General features: G+C 49.2%; 1 protein-coding gene across 8 annotated transcripts in view; it reads left to right on the forward strand.

Moving 5' to 3' along the window:
- The first annotated feature begins 77 nt into the window (after positions 1–77).
- Positions 78–17,181, forward strand: part of LRCH3 (leucine rich repeats and calponin homology domain containing 3) — a 110,260-nt gene continuing 93,156 nt past the window's right edge. For all 8 annotated transcript variants that reach the window (XM_077348065.1, XM_077348070.1, XM_077348063.1 and 5 more), the window contains exon 1: positions 78–309. In XM_077348065.1, coding sequence (XP_077204180.1) covers positions 114–309 — 196 coding nt within the window. In that variant the 5' untranslated portion in view covers positions 78–113. The remainder of the gene's footprint in view (positions 310–17,181) is intronic.

A 17,181-nucleotide genomic window follows, 5' to 3' on the forward strand; every position in this document is an offset into this window, starting at 1 on the left:
CGCGCTGCGGCGGGGCGGCTGAGGGAGGCGCGGGGGGTGGGGGAATGGCGGCCGCGGTGTTGGCGGCGGCGGCTGAGGGAGGCGGCGGCGGCGTTGTCGGGCCGGGGTCCGCCATGGCCGGAGGCGCGCACGGGTCCGGCGGGTGCCCGGGCGGGGCCGCGGCGGGGCCGCTGTCGTGGACGCGCTCGCTGGACCGCGCGCTGGAGGAGGCGGCGGCCAGCGGCGCCCTCAGCCTGAGCGGCAGGAAGCTGCGCGACTACCCGCGGGCCAGCGCCGCCGGACACGACCTCAGCGACACCACGCAGGCCGGTGAGAGGCACGGGGGGCGGAGGGAGGGGGGAGAAGGGGGCGCGAGCCAGGCCCGGACGCCACCCCCCCCCCAGCACGCGCGCCCTGCAGGGCGGATCGGGGCCGCCGAGCCCGGGAGGGGGAGGGGGAGGGGCGCCTGGGAGCCCCGCCCGACTTGGCCCCTGCACAGCCCCCCCCCGGAAATGGGGTCTGCCCGTGGTGGGGAGGGCTGCGGAGGGGGACACCTGCTGCTTCAGGTGCAAGGGGCGGTGGGGGGGGGGCTGCATTCTGCAACTCGCAAGACGAAGAACTAAATGCATGCCCGCTTCCCGCACCCCCGCCCTTCCTGTGCAGCTCGGGCTGGGAGACGTCAGTGCAGGAAGGGCATTGCATTTTCAGCAGGGCAATTTGCACTGGGAACGGTGCAGAATGAATGTGGACAGGCCTGGATGCCGTGATAGTTGATGGGAGTAACGTAGGGAGAGCCCTGCTGGATCGGACCACTGAGCCTCCGGGGAGGGCGGCTTATAAACATCGTATGAATAAATAAATGAAATCTCTCAGTCTTATTTGGAGGTTCCCCCGCTGGCCCGAAAAGCTGGCTGCAGATGGCGGCGGGGAGGGGGGGGGCTGCATTCTGCACACTGGTGCATGGGGCGGGGCGACACCTGCCAAGAAACGCTGGCCCGGTGGGGTGGAAAAGGAAAGTGACGGGGATCCTCATCCCTTGAGCATGGCACAGAGTAATACGAGCAAAGGGATGTGGGTCCTGGGGGAGCAGAACGGCTGGCTGTTGGGTTTGGACAAGGTGGTTATTGTTCAGCGCTGTCTGCACAGTGGAGCATTGTTGTGTGGAGGAGCATAAGCAAAGAAGCTTTAGCCCTGTGAATGTGGAATGGGTCGCTACATGCTTGGATGTGGTGATAGTTGATGGAAGACAGTTGACGTAGGAAGAGCCCTGCTGGATCAGACCACTGAGGTCCAGCCTCCTGTCTCACACAGTGGCCAGCCAGGTCCTCTGGACAGCTAACAAGAAGGCATAGAGACTGAAGCCTTGATGGATCCAACCAGAGGTCCATCCGGTCCAGCCTCCCATCTCACACAGTGGCCAATTGGTTCTTCTGGAGGACCAACAGCAGGGCTGAGAGGCTGAGGCCTTCATAAGTACCACAGAAGAGTCCTATTGGGTTTGACCAGCAATCCATCTAGTCCAGCATCTCACATAAGGGTCAGACGGTTCCTCTGGAAGGTCAGCGACAGGACAATAGAGGCCAAGGCCTTCATAAGAACCACAGAAGAACCCTTCTGGGTCAGACCAGTGGTTCATGTAGTTCAGCCTCAACCAGTTGATGGCCACCAACAGGGCACAAAGGCCTCCATAAAAATATCAGAAGATCCCTACTTGATCTGACCAGTTGTCTATCTAATCCATCATCCTGTCTCATACAGTGGCCAACCAGTTCTTCTGGAAAGGGCAATTTCAGAACTCAGTAGCCTATGCTTGAAGTAGAAGTTTTTGGTCTCAATATGCTTCACCTTATTGACAGTTAACTTTGTTTGCCACCTGCTTCCCACTCACCTGGTTGGTGGAAGTCCTTCTGGTGCTCTTCACTGTCAGCCTTGGTTTTCCCCATCTGTAAGCAAATAAATTTTGACCCTGTAAAAACAGAATGGCTCAATGCTGATCTGGGTGTTGTGGGTGGTGTTTGCAATCTGCATGCTGGAGTATTGTGCAGAGTAACATAAGTGAAGAAAGATAGATGCGGGTGGGTTGCCGTGTTGGTCTGAACAAAGTCTGAGTCCAGTGGAACGAACAATGTTTTATTCAAGTAAGGCTGAAGGAGGGCAGGTGGTGGAAGAACTCTTCAGATGGCCTCTTCCTTCCCCCAGGACTTGGAAAGGCTGCAGCCTGGAGGCCCCTGGGCAAGGAACTCACCAGCAGGGGCAGCACTCATGCAGCAGGGATGTGCAGCCTCTGAGCTTCAGAGGGAAGTGGAAGGAAGAGAGGGTTGTCAGGGGTGGGGCACAGAAGGCAATTGGTTGGCCCCTGGTCAGACAGGCCGGCCGGTTGGAGAAGGAGGCACTCAGGGGTGGGACAGCCGCCCTGAGTAGGTGTTAAGCACTGAGTGGCTCTTAAGCCATGAGACCAGCTCCGCCTCCAAGCCCTTACCAGAAATATTAAGTGGAACAGATAAGTTGTCATGTGCATGCACGCTACTTCATACATCTGTATCTGAAGATTTGGGTTTGGTGGTGGCTGCCCTTGATAATGATCAGTATTATGTAGATTAAGCTGACCAAAGGAAATTTGGTCCTAGGAAGCCAGATTAGCTCACTGCAGATTTGGATGTAGTTCTAATATTAGTATTATATTTTGTCGCTCACCCCTGTCTGCATCTTGGAATATTGTGCTGAGTAACGTAAGCGAAGATGCTGTGAAAGCAGACTGGTTTGTGGCAGAGTTATTCACACTTGTTATTAATTCATTGTCATCTCCATACATTATGCAGATTAGCAGAAGTGAATCCATTTTGCTTCTGTGGTGGCAAAAGGGCTCACTGCAGAGTTGGATGTGGTTGTCATACTGCTAGAGCTGTAAGGGGCCATACAGGCCATCTAGTCGAACTCCCTTCTCAATGCAGGATAGAATCATAGAGTTGGAAGGGCAAGTTTCCAATTTCTTGATGTTCTGGTGGTGACTTTATGAAGCACTCTTAGCCTGCTTGACCACACACACATACAGAGAGTCACATAAACATAAAACAGGTCCCTGTCCCAAGGAGCATCCACTCTAAATTTTGGACAATAGGGGAGGGCTCAGAGAAGGAGAAGCAAAAGATAACAAGAGAGGGAGAGGGAGAAAATAATGCTGTTGATGCATGTTACTGGCTTGGCTTCAGGAAGCAGAATCAGCCTTCTCCCTTTCCACTCTGGTACACAAAATGCTAGACTATTTTAAAAGCAGTTTACGGTTTGATTGGAGATGCGTCCGCACTCTTGTTCTTGAAGAGCCCCCTGAGGATCAGGGTAAAGTGAAGTGGAAGGGTTGGTCTGTCTTGGCTCACATGCCGGCTTCTGAATGCACATGCAGCTGCCTCCTGGTGATTCAGCCCAGCAACCCTCTGCTCAGACTGGCACTGGTTCTGCCGGGTTTCAGGCAAAGGCCGTCCACATCACTTCCTCTCTAGTCCTTTTAACGGGAGGTTGAACCTGGCACCTTCTGCATGTTAAGCCGAGGGTCTTCCACCGTCCTAAAGTTCCTGCAACCGTTGTGAGCGGTGAAGGCCCATGGGAGAACAAAAGCCAATATAAGAGGCAGGGTGGTAGCTTGGGAGCCAGTATTCTGGCCTTTGTGTCCATTAAGTACCATCAAGTGGTAGCTAACTCATGAATTAATACAATAAAATCAGAGGCAGTAGCACCTTTAAGGCCAACAAAGATTTATTCAGGCCGTGAGCTTTTGAGGGCAAGCAGGTCTTAAAGGTGCTACTGCCTCTGATTTTATTGTGCTACTTCAGACCAACACGAGGACCCATTTGAATCTATCCTCATGAATTAATGGCCTCTGAAAGCTCCTGTTGTTAGCAACATAGCTCAGGTCTTGCAAACTGAGGCCTGTGGGCTTCCTTAATCAGTCCGTCTTCAATTGGGTCTGCCTTTTTGGTGTCTATCGCTAGTGTTTTGCAGTGACTCTTGTCTTCTTATGATCCAACCGAGGAATGATAGCCTCTGTTTAGTAATTTTCACCTCTGGGGAGAGTTCAAACTTGCCTTGGTCTAGAACTCAGTGGTTTGTGCTTTTGGGGCTAGATTTCTCCGTTTGCTGCAGTTACGGTATTGACTGAATTCTTATTTACTTCTTATTTATTATATTTATTATGGACCGCCCTCCCCGAAGGCTCAGGGCGGTTCGCATAAAACAGAAAAGGGCCAGATAACTTAGCTTAACAATAATACAGTGAGAAGGACAAGCCACATAGTAGAACATATTGCTGTCTGTACTCCCGCGATACATCTTGTCGACTGGACCCTCTTTCTGTATATAATGCCAATAAAAGTCTTATGTATGTACGTGTACTTGAGGCACGAAGAAAAAAATAATAGCCCTTGTGGGGTGGAAAAGACTGGTGTCTTCAAGGCTCGGTAAAGACTCCTTCCATGCCTCCAATCACTGCTGTGAGGGGAGTTTGTAGAACAGGGGTAGTCAAACTGCAGCCCTCCAGATGTCCACGGACTACAATTCCCAGGGAATTGTAGTCCATGGACATCCTGGGAATTGTAGTCCATGGACATCTGGAGGGCCGCAGTTTGACTACCCCTGGTGTAGAAGATGTTTTTTGGCCTTGCACGGCTGAATCTTCCACTCTAAATATGGGATTGAGAAACTTGGATTTCTTTCCTAGAGTGCAGCGACTGCCAATTTCCTAGTATGCTTACACAAGCAGATGGAGAGGGCTTGCGTACGGAAGCCGATATTTAAGATGGGTGAAATGCTGCAAACCGAATCGAGCATTAGCAGTCTTGTCTGAGTGAGAATGAGCTGTCTGGCCAGGCTGTGTAGACGCATGGAATGTGAATGGGCCCAGGTGAGAACAAGGGAAGCCCAGAGCATCATAGGAATACCAGAAATAGCTAAGAAGGAGGGGGCTTCGATGCCGTGGCTGAAGAGACAGGTGTTACTCTGTCTTACTACACATGTGATTACGTCTGTAAGTGTTCGTTACACATTTAAATATTATAAGAGCTTTGTCACTCTCCTTCATTTTCCAATAGATTTGATTATCTGTGGCTGGATGGTACTAAAACATTCCTGATTTTTTTTTTAATGAGATTGTTGAAACCAGAACTCCCATTAAAGGAGTTTTGAAAACTGAGTGAACTTAATTGAGATCACGGTTCAATCAGCTATGGAGTTGCTGGTGGATTTTAGATGGGTTTTATTGATGGTAAGCTTAGAGCTACGCTGATCACATGACGGGGCTGTTCTTGAAAGCTGTAACCATGTTTTTCACACTAGAAATGTTTTAGAATCTCTTGCCATGCTACTTGTGCATTTTGCCGTGCGTTTTACTTGTGTAGTGGCTGTTCTTCAAATTGTCGTACTTACTTGTGCAGCAGTCAAGTCTACAGATTTTTCATGAAATGGCAAAAACGAGACAGAACTTTGAGAACTCTGACCCTTAGGGCAAAAAGACGGAGAAAAAGGAAATACAGCTTTACATGGAGAGTGATTAAATGGTCCCAGAGGATGCAGGGATGGCCACAGGAATAGGCAGATTTCAAAGGGGGATCTTATAGATTCAAGGAGGATACATCTCAGTGACTACCAGCCATGGTGGCTAATGGGAACCTCCACATTCAGAGATATTAATCCTCTGAATCCCAGGGCAACATTAGGGGAAGGCCTCGGCCTCTCTGCCCTGATGTTGGCCCTCCAGAGGAACTGGCTGGCCCCTGTGTGAGACGGGAGGCTGTACTAGATGGACCTTCACTGGTTTGATCCAGCAGGGCTCTCCTGATGTTCTTAGGAAGGCCTTGACCTTTAGGCCCCATTACTGATTGTCCAGAGGAACTGGTTGGCCCCTGTGTGAGACAGGAGGCTGGACTAGATGGACCACTGGCCTGATCCAGCAGGGCTCTACTGAGGTTCTTACGCCTTTGAAGAAAAACATGGGTCCCTATCCCTGAGTATTGAGATAATTTTACTTCCTTAGATTTAAATGTAGTAGCTGTGCTTGTCTTTCGCATTAAAAAAGAACCATGTTTGATCTTAAAGAATAACAGGATTGTTGAAGCATTAAGTTTTATTAGTTGGTTAAGGTGGTGCACGTTTTACACCAGGGGTAGTCAAACTGTGGCCCTCCAGTTGTCCATGGACTACAATTCCCAAGAGCCCCTGCCAGTGAATGCATGGTAATTGTAGTCCATGAACATCTGGAGGGCCACAGTTTGACTACCCCTGTACACTAACACTTGTGCATGCACCCTGCTCAGAAATCTTGACAGGTATGTTAAGGTCTGAAGTATTCTCTCGCTGTTTCAGACGGGGTTAGAGAGAGAGAGGCTTGCTGAGGACCACCTAGTGAGCTGAACTGGTGGAGAACGTCTCAGTTCAGTGCTCCTTCTCTTAATAGCCACAAGCAGTGTCCAAGTGGGGCTGTGCTTATATATCCAAGGAGCAAACAGAATCGCGTTGTCGGCCCAAATGTTTTGCGTGTGCTCTGGGAAACACATTTCATTGAAATCGGTGGTATTTAGGGCTCCAATTAAATTGGATGGATGGAGGATGGAGTTCCGAGTCATCTGGCTTCAATTACGGTGGCCTCGTCAAGCGTAGCACGTAATTTGGAGCCCTCGTGGCTGGCAGGACAGCACCGCAGCGCAGTAAAGTTTTAAATCCATTCTCATCTGCTCTGATTCCTTCGAAATCAATATTTGCTCCCGTTTTCGCATTTATCGTTCTATTCAGGAGGAAGCGCAGTGGCCACGTCTGCCCAGCCAAATCCCCTTCCCCGTTTTGTGACATGTCAGCTGTCATTAGTGCTGCGCAAGTGACTGGGGGAGTGGTGGGGGGGGGTTGTCTTTTGCCTGAAGGCCCTTTTATCGAGGACGTTTGTGTACAGCAGGAGTGGCCAAACTGGCTTCCCAGATGTGGTTTTAAGGGGTATTTTATTGGGGGGGGGGGGGTTATACAGACACGTGTAACCCAACTCGGGCCATTGGCGGTGGCGGGTAAAAAAAATCAAGTAAGTAGATAGATAGATAGATAGATAGATAGATAGATAGATAGATAGATAGATAGATAGATAGATAGATAGATAGATAGATAGATAGATAGATAGATAGATAGATAGATAGATAGATAGATAGATAGATAGATATGCATGGACTACAATTCCCATGAGCCCCTGCCCACCCCTGCTTCTGGGAATTGTTGTCCTTGGACATATGGGTAGCCACAGTTTAGCCACCGCTGGTGTAGAGAGATGCCCCCAAGTCCTTTTTCACCAAGCTCCTTCCATCACAATCTCTATTTACTATCTCCAATAGTATTGAGAGGCCAGTTAGATTTTTCCGGGGATAAACTTTTGAGAGTCAAAACTTTCTCCCCTCCCATTTTTGACACCTTTGACTATTCGAGGGTGGCCTCTCCACCTGTGTGCCCTGAAGAGCATTACGCTCAGCTAATACCAACCGGCTAGTGGTCCCTGTCCCCAGGGAGGGATGCCTGGCCTCAACCAGGGACGGGACCTTTTTGGTCCTGGTCCCTCCTTGGTGGAATGAGCTCCCAAAGGAGATCCAGGCCCTGTCAAAAGTGACGCAGTTCTGCAGGGCCTGAAAGGCACAGCACTTCCACAAAGCTTTTGGTTGGGGCCAGAGATTCAACGACATAGAAAACCTCCACAGAGAACATCAACTATGATTCTACATCAGAAAGAATTATGACTGTAGTGATGATGACACCGGTGAAAGGAATTTTAACTGTGAGATGTAATTTAAATGGTTTTTAATTTTTAATTTTTTTATGATTGTTAATTCTATTGACGTACACCGCCCTGAGCCAGTATGGAAGGGCGGCATATAAATTAAATAAATAAAAGCTTATACCAAAAAGATTTTCATGGTTAGCGGTATCAGCTCCATGTTGGGGAAAACCTGGAGACTTTGGAGGTGGGGAAGAGAGAGATTCAGTGGGGCGCAAGGCCATACTGTCTCCTTTCTAAGCAGCCATTTTCTCCAGGGGAACTGGAGTTCAGCAGTAATTCCGGGGGATCCCTAGGTCAAACCTGGGGACTGGCATCCAAGGTCTAAGCTTTCATGTGCACACATATGTCTTAAAATCTTTTTGGTCTCTGCTAGGGGATTCATGACTACTTGTTCTACCAACAGACCAACCCAGCTATCCTCGGAAATGCCAGCTATGAGGGAAATTCAGATAAGTGAAGAATTAGAGAAAGCTAAACCCTCTCAGCTTGCAGTGAATGACAGAATCATAGAATCATAGAGTTGGAAGGGACCTCTTGGGTCATCTAGTCCAACCTCCTGCCCCTGCTGGGACTCATGGGAATTGTAGTCCATGGACATCTGGAGAGCCACAGTTGGGACACCCCTGCTGTAGGGTTTTTAGGCAAGACATGATCAAAAGGAGCTGGCCATTGGCTGCCTCACCTAACAACAACAACAGACTTTCTCGGTGGCCTCTAACTCAAATGCTAGGCAGGGCCCACCTTGATAGGGGCTCATGGTAACTGTAGTCCATGGACATCTGGAGAGCCACTGTTTGGCTATCCCGGTCTAGCCCATACCCACAAAAGAAATTTGTTGCTGCTCCATATCTCAGTGGCGATAAAGTTATCTCCGCTCTTCATTGCCCTCCGTTTCTTCAAGAGAGAAGGTGCTTGTGTGAACCCAGTTATTCAAACCCCTCCGTTGGTGGTGCTGCGGTGCCCACCGCCGCACAAATTGTGCTGATCCCTTGTACTAAGAGCAGTTCCTGTCCGTTGAGCACTCTCTTCCTCCACCCTTCCCCCATCATGATTTCCTGTTCGGAGGCAGGAAGAGCGGGAGGCAAAAGGGCGTCTTTTTTAAAGCCCCCCTTTCACCAAAAAGCATCCGCCTCCCCCAAGGCAGGCAGCCAGGCCACCAGCGTCCTTCTTATCCCTTCACTCTCCCGAGACATACAAAGTGGCTGCAAAGGGCTGCAATTTTGGCGCATGGCAAGTTCAGGGATCCTGTGCTCTGCAGCTTTGCCACAGAATAAACGGAGGTTACTTTCCTTTCACCACACGGTCTCTAAGAGTAACCCTGAATGTTTAGATCAGGGGTAGTCAAACTGCGGCCCTCCAGATGTCCATGGACTACAATTCCCAGGAGCCCCTGCCAGCAAATGCTGGCAGGGGCTCCTGGGAAATATAGTCCATGGACATCTGGAGGGCCGCAGTTTGACTACCCCTGGTTTGGATAATCTGAAGTGCTTTCTGGCTGTTTGCAAAGTAAGTCATCATAAAGTTCTATCTGGTTAACAGCCTCTTCGCCTAAAATTGTTGTACGTGTGTTGTGTCACAGGTGTTTCGTCTGTTTTGCATTGTAAACGAGGGGATTTCTGCAGAAGTATTAGTTTTTCGGTAGCTTTTCTGAGGATCGGTGGCTCCTACAAGTAGCTGTTGCTTTTGCTGTATTTATTTAGGTGTTTGTATTCCATTTTCCCAAAGCAGCTTGCAGTGAGAAAAACAAAATGTAAATGTATGTATGTACATGCATATTTATTTATTTATAGTCCTCCATTCCTTTAGGCTCAGGGCAGGTCGCAACAGATAACAGTTCACAATTCAACTGTGCGATTATTACAATATATAAATCTTAAGTTGGTTAAAAACATGATTCCTCAAACTCTACGGTATAAAATCACAAAAATACAAAGCACAAAACGTGTTTGCCCAGTACCACATCGTATTTGGAGGTATGGGCAATACATGGAGATGGCGGTTAAAGACAGGGAGGGAGGCCAGCTCAAGGCCTCAGCCATTGGCCCAATGGAGCACCTGTCCTACAAGCCCCATGGAACTGTTTAGGATCGTGCAGGCCCCTGATCTCACCAGGTAGAGGCCAGGGCTGGAAAGGCCCCTACCTGGTTTCCTTGGGGCCAGGAATCCTGAACAGATTTTGATCACAATCTGTTCTTTGGGGGATGTACTGAAAAAGGCAATCCTGCAGATACAACAGTCCCAGACCATTTAGTGCTTTAAAGGCTAAAAAACAAAACCTTGAACTTGATCCTTAGTTCAGTGTGGAGCCAGTCCTGTTGAGAGAGCACAGGTCAAATATGTGTTATCCGTCGGATTCTCCTAAGGAACCCTTGCTGCTGCAGTCTGGACCAGTTGAAGTTTCTGGAGCAACTTCAAGGGCAGCCCTGCATAGCGCGAGTTACAATAGTCCAGCCTGGATGTGACCTTTGGATGGATCACAGTGGCTAGGTCAGATGCTGAAAGGTAAGGTGCTAATTGGCATGCCTGGCGAAGGAACAACAGACAAACTCCCGGAGAGGCCATACTGGTGTAGGCCATCGAGGAGGTGTCTGAGGGGGGACCTGTAGATGTTATTGTGTTGGTCAGTCTCAGGGGAATGCCTGGTAGAGGAGCTCCCTTTTGCAGGCCCTGTGGAATTGTGGGAGTTCAGGTAGGGCCCTGATCTCTTAAGGGAGCTCATTCCACGAGGTGGGGCCAGGACAGAAAAAGCTCTGGCCCTTGTTATGAGGACCAACGTACTTCTTTGGGGCCAGGGATCACCAGCTAGTTGGCGGTGACGGAGCGTAGAGCTCATTTGGGGGTGTAGGCAGAGAGACGGTCTCTCAGGTACACTGGGCCCAGGCTGCGTATAGCCTTGAAGGTAAAGACCAAAACCTTAAGCCTGATCCGGAATTCGATTGAGAGCTAGCTGAGTTGTTGATGTGAGATCTCCATGGTGTGTTGGTGAGAATCCTGGCCGTGGCGTTCTGAACCAGTTGTAGTTTCCGGATCAAGGATAAGGCTAGGCCTGTGTAGAGTGAGTTGCAGAAGTCCAGTCTAGAGGTGACTGTCACATGGATCAGTGTGGCTAGGTGTTCTGGTGCCAAGTAGGGCACTATTAGCTTGGTTTGGCATAGATGGTAGAAGGCCTGCTGTACTACTTTTGTGACCTGTGCCTCCATGGAGAGGGAGGTGTTGAGGGTCACACCCAGGTTACTGGCAGAGTGGGCTACTGCTAGACGCACTCCGTCCAGGTTGGGTAAGTGCACTTCCTCACTTGGTCCCTTCCTACCCAGCCTATCTTTACAACCACCCCATAATGTAGCTGGGTGGGTCCTAAAGCCACAGTTGAGCCAGGATTTTAACCACAATCTCTCCGAGCCAACTCAGATACTTTATATCAGGGGTAGTCAAACTGTGGCCCTCCAGATGTCCATGGACTACAATTCCCATTTGCTGGCAGGGGCTTCTGGGAATTGTAGTCCACGGACATCTGGAGGGATGCAGTTTGACTACCCCTGTTTTATATGCTACACTACTCAATCTTGTATATAAATCCAGGCTTTTAGAAAGGGCTTTTAAAAAAAAGGTTTAAAATAGCTTTTACATCTGAGAAACAGGTCCTGCTTTTAAATGAACTAAAACTATAAACAGACACCCTCATTGGCTTAAGGAAGACATTTTATGTCTAAATAGCATCTGTGCAGAATCATGGTCAGAATGACGGCTTGGCTGGAGATGCAAGCAATGCATTGGTTGCCTTTGCAGTTGGCAGCGTTGTTGGGTTTTTCGCACTTTCTTAACAGCTCGATACGGGACCCTGCCTTCAGGTTGGAGCTCCATAGATCATAGAGATGGGAGGGGACTCCAGGGTCATCTAGTCCAACCCCCTGCAGAAGGCAGGAAAATCACAACTAGATCGGGCTTTCTCAGCCAGGGTTTTGCTATATATGGTTATATGACCATATATAGTCATGTCGACCCGTTGTCCTCTTCCAAAATGGCCAGTGATGGGCCTGGAGGGGAGGGAGAAGGGAAGGGGCTCTGGTGGGCATGTTCTGCACGACAGCGCCACTTCTGGGGTTTCTCGAAACCTGAAGGATGTTTTGGGGGTTTCTCAAGGGTGTGACTGTTGAGAAGGGCTTCCCTTGATAATGACCACCTCCGAGTGAACCAAGCTTGCTAAAGTATCCGAAAAAACAGCAAGATTTGAAAGAAGACTTACAGTGCGGGCAAACTGGCCATCCAGATGTCCATGGACTACAATTCCCATGAGCCCCTGCCAGCATTTGCCCACCCCTGGATTAGGCAGTTTATAGCGGACAGATCCATCAACTGCTATGTGGCAAGAATGGAACCTCCAAGGTCTGAGAGAGTCTACCACTCTAAGCCACTCCTGGTGTTGTCATGCACTTGTTCTGAGACTGTGGTTGGGATTCCAGGGTTGGTTACGGGGACAGATAGGAGCAGAACGAACTAGCCGAGCTCTGGGAGTTTTGATGGCCAGTTGGGGTCTGCCTTTGTGTAATGCACAAAGGGCCTACGAAATGCTGCCCTGGACAGTGTGGTTTTTAAACATTGGTTTGCTTGTCCCGATGTAATGCGAGGAGGAGGAGGAGGAGGAAATGTCGCAAGTCCCCGTGGAAGAGGAAATGAGGTACCAAAGGAAGAACTCCCGGTCCAAAAGTTCCGCACCATTGTTTGGCAAACGAGGAGGTGTGTTGTTCCCATCTGTCCAGCGAGCGCTTCAGTCAGTGACTACTCATGCAGCATACCTGGTAAGGATGTGTGTGCAAAGCGGCCGTTGAGCCACAGCTAAATTGCACTGACCCCGCGTGGGGCTTTTAAGGCCAGAGACTTCAGCTTGCCGTTGTCTGCCTCTGTGCAGGACCTGGTTAAGTTGGATCAACCTTTCTCAACTGTTTTACCATTGAGAACCCCCCTAAAATGTTCTTCAGGCTTCGAGAACCCCCAGAAGTGCCACAATGGTGCAGAATATGACTGGGAAGCAGAGCTGTGGACACGCCCACCCAGGACCCCTCCCCTTCTTCCATCGTTGGCCATTTTGGGAGGGGAGCAGGTCAACACGACTATATATGAGCATATCACCTGATCAATGTTGGACAAATAAAAAATATATAGACAAAATTAATTAATTCCCACCTGTTTGGGAAACCCTTCCAGGGCCATCAAGAAACCCCAGTGTTTTAGGAAACCCTGGCTGAGAAACTTAGATCAGGGGTAGTCAAACTGCGGCCCTCCAGATGTCCATGGACTACAATTCCCAGGAGCCCCTGCCAGCATTCGCTGGCAGGGGCTCCTGGGAATTGTAGTCCATGGACATCTGGAGGGCCGTAGTTTGACTACCCCTGACTTAGATGGTCGCGTTCCCCATTTTACAAGCGAGAGCTGATGCCAGAAGACCAGCTTTGCCCACGACTGAGCCTCACTGAAACGAAATCTCCGACTGCAGTTCTCTCTGCCCAGTTTTTATTGGCTCTTCCCACAAGTGAGCCTTCAAGGACTTGGGCCTTGGTGATCGAGGCAAACAAAAACAAACAGATAACAGAAACAAAGTCAGGGGTATTATAAATAGTTACAAACATTTGCTCGGAGAGGCAGCCCATATTCTGAGCCGGTTAGGCTTAAGTAATCAAATCAGGTTTTAATCCACGATAAATCTCTGGGCATCAAGTCAATTGACCCTGTACAAATCCAGCTTCATTAATGACCCTAGAGTAAACAGCAAAGGACTACAGTAAGAAATTACGGTGATTAGCTGTAATTTCGCAGCACTAGGCGAATGTTTACAAGGTTCTGTTATAAGTTTGTCATCACATGATAACATTATCGTGTAAAATGCTGAAAGATGGATCCTCTTATTGGATGGCGAACAAGTACTTTTTTGTCATTTGAACTCGAATCACCAGCATTTAAGTAGCAAAGGCATCATTGCAGTGTTTTTATATGCTTACAGTCTCCTCCTGCTCCGGAAGGCGGGGACACTCTGTAGGCTCCCTGCATGCTTCAGCAGACTTGGATCAGGCAAAATGCACACAGACGGTTAAAGGCTTGGAGAGGAACGGGAGTAATGGATAAAGCTGTAATCAATTTAGCTGGAAAATGCTGGACAAAATGGATTTTGCAAAGAAACCTGGAGAGGCTAAGATTTCGATACATGCAGGCTGTGGCATTTGTTTAATGGGCATGATTCCGCACCCAAGTGGTTCACGGCTTGGCCGTTGCTTTTGGAATGCCCCCTCCATAGATATAGTAAGTTAATTTTTATTTAAGTCCTTATAAGCAGCGTTTCTACTTTTAAAAGGGTCCAAAGCAGTGTACAATAACATCAAACTAAAACACAAATGGGGGAGGCTTTCAAAATGAAAGCAGGCAGTGAAAACGTGGCTGGTGAAACCAGGACCTGACTAATAGGTGCTCACTGAAATCCTGGTCTGAGACTCCACCCGTGGTGGGTCAGAGGCCAGGGTTGTAAACTTTCCAGCATCCTTTTGGACTGGGGTGCAAGAAAGCCTCACTGTGAAATGGGGTTGAACTCGTCCTGCCCCCCGCCTCACTCCTCCAGTGCCCTAGGTGAAATCTGCCCCCCCCATCCTGGTCTTCATCACCTGCCCAAGAGTCTCTGTAGATCCAGATAAGTTTGGAGGTGAGGCTCCCACTCCTGGGCACTCGATTTGCCTTGCATCATTTTTCTCCCCCCCCCCTCCCCAACAAAGGCCTGACAAATAGGAGAATAAGGTAGGGGGTCAGTGTTCCTCCGTCACCCAAAAATTAAGGCCGCCTGGGTTTAAAAAATGAGCAACTCATGAAGGCTCCTGCCCTGTCACAAATATTAGTCTTTAAGGTGCTAATGGGCTTTTACTGTTTTCTATGGCTACAGAAAGACTTAACATGATGACCCACTTTGGTCTGGGACCAATGTGCGATCTTCAGATCCTGATGTGAAATGCCCAACTATCCGTACCTAGCGGAATGGCTTGCATTTAACTCTATAAACAATAGATTCAAGTGGGTAGATGTGTTGGTCTGAAGTAGCCCAATAAAATCAGAATCCAGTAGCACCTTTAAGACCAACAAAGATTTATTCAAGGCGTGACTCTGATTTTTGTTGTATAAACCAAGGGTAGCCAACCTGTGGTCCTCCAGATGTCCATGGACTACAATTCCCATGAGCCGCTGCCAGCAAACGCATTTCTTGGCAGGGGCTCATGGGAATTCTTGAGAATTCATGGGAATTCTATAAATAAACAATAGTTTAATTTAACCCATTGTTTTGTACGACGTCTGAACTGAGCCACAGAGTAGGATACAAATGAGAGACAGTACAGTAAATAGGCAGGGACTTCAAATCAGTTCCAAAGACTTGATAAAAAACAGGCCTAAATCCCAACTCTGTAAAACAGATTTCTTCCTGATCTCAGGAGTCAGACTATCTGGGAGAACCAGTTCTGTGCCGCAGTGTGATCCTTGGCTTCAGGGCCTCTATGCTGCCTTGCACCTACACAAGGAGCTCCAAGCAACCTGCCACTGAGGAACAGCCCTTCTGGGTGGCCGGGTTTCTGCTCTTTCCTGCCTAATGAAGTCTCCACACCTGCCACCTGGCCAGCTCCCTGACTTCTTGAGCTCCGTGATCTTTATACAGCTCCTGCCGCTGTAAAAACTACAGCCTCAGGATTGACCTTGCACCCCTGACCACCCATGGCCCCACAAGTCTCAGAGTGGCTGCCAATCGCCTTCCCTTCCTCTCCCCGCAACAGACACCGTGTGAGGGAGGTGGAGCTGAGAGAACCCGAGAACAGCACCAAGGGCTGTGATGAGCCCAAGGTCACCCAGCTGAATGCATGTGGAGGAGTGGGGAATAAAATCTAGCTTGCAGGATTTGAACACGCCACTCTTAACCACTACGCTATGCTGGCTCTATGTGTCTATTATCTTCCAATACTTTTAATAAAAAGCAGTGGCTGGACAGATCTTTATCACCACTTCACTCTGTCTACTCATCTTTAGTTCACAGTTCACAAGTACCCCAAGATCATGTTCACACATGCTGCTACCCCCTGCTCAAGGCATGATCATCGTAAAGCAGGGGTAGTCTAACTGCGGCCCTCCAGATGTCCATGGACTCCAATTCCCAGAAGCCCCTGCCAGCATTTGCTGGCAGAGACTTCTGGGAATTGTAGTCCATGGACATCTGGAGGGCCGCAGTTTGACTACCCCTGTCGTAAAGCATCCAGGAGAAGGATCTGTCCAGTCCCTGCTTGAAGACTGCCAGTGAGGGGGAGCTCCCCACCTCCTCAGGCAGCCCCTTCCACTGCTGAACTAGACTCCTAGAATCCTAGAGTGGGAAGGGGCCATGCAGGCCATCCAGTCCCACCCCCTGCTCAGTGCAGGATCAGCCTCCAGCATCCAGGAGAAGGATCTCTCCAGCCGCTGCTTGAAGACCCCCAGTAAGGGGGAGCTCACCACCTCCTTAGGCAGCCCCTTCCACTGCTGAACTTCTCGTACTGTGAATTTTTTTCCTGATATCTAGCTGCTACCTTTCTACACATAGTTTAAACCAATTTCTGCTTGTCCTCTCTTCTGCTGCCAAGGGGATTGAACACAGCCAAAGCACTTGCTTTTCTCTTGTGACGACAACCGAGTTGGATTTCTTGCATGCCTTGGCCTTTCTTGTCTTCCTGAGAGGGTATGTGTTTGCATGCTGGTCTACTTTTCTTGTTTTTTTTTTCATACTTCCGTTTTGGTGCCGATAGATGCATCCTGCTTCCTGGCTGCTGAAGCTGTGACAATTTGCCTGTGTGTGAAATGTTCAAAGAGGAAAGCGCTCTCGGGCCATTGTTCCGCTATTCGGACTAGAGTTTTTTCACTCCAGGGTAACTTCGTTTTTAGCTGTAAGAGAATGTCAGCTTTCATGTCCGGACAAAGGTCCAGGACATTGTGGTTGGCTTCGTTAGGTGAAAGTTTCTCCATAGCACTGGAACAGTTACAGCCAAGTCCAGGAGCACCTTAGGGGCCAGCAGGAGTCTCAGAGTATGAACTTTCAAGAGTCAGATTTGTCTTCCTCCAACAGGAGTATTTATGGTAGGAGGAGGAAGGTGGTCCCTTTCCTCATTGGGGAGTTCCCTTAGGTGGCCAAACTGTGGCTCTCCAGATGTCCCTGGTCTACAATTACCTTGAGCCCCTGCTGCTGGCCAGGGGCTCGTGGGAATTGTAGTTCAGGGACACCTGGAGAGCCACCCCTGCCTTAGATCAAGGATTCCACGGAAAATACCCTGATAACCAGCTGCCACTGTCCTGGATTTCCTGAGAACATCTCACCTGACCTGCTGAGAGGGTAGTCTTCCAGCACAGAACAAAAACAATGGCAA

This window comes from Paroedura picta, chromosome 8 (assembly GCF_049243985.1).
Source record: "Paroedura picta isolate Pp20150507F chromosome 8, Ppicta_v3.0, whole genome shotgun sequence".
Classification (NCBI taxonomy): Eukaryota; Metazoa; Chordata; class Lepidosauria; order Squamata; family Gekkonidae; genus Paroedura; species Paroedura picta.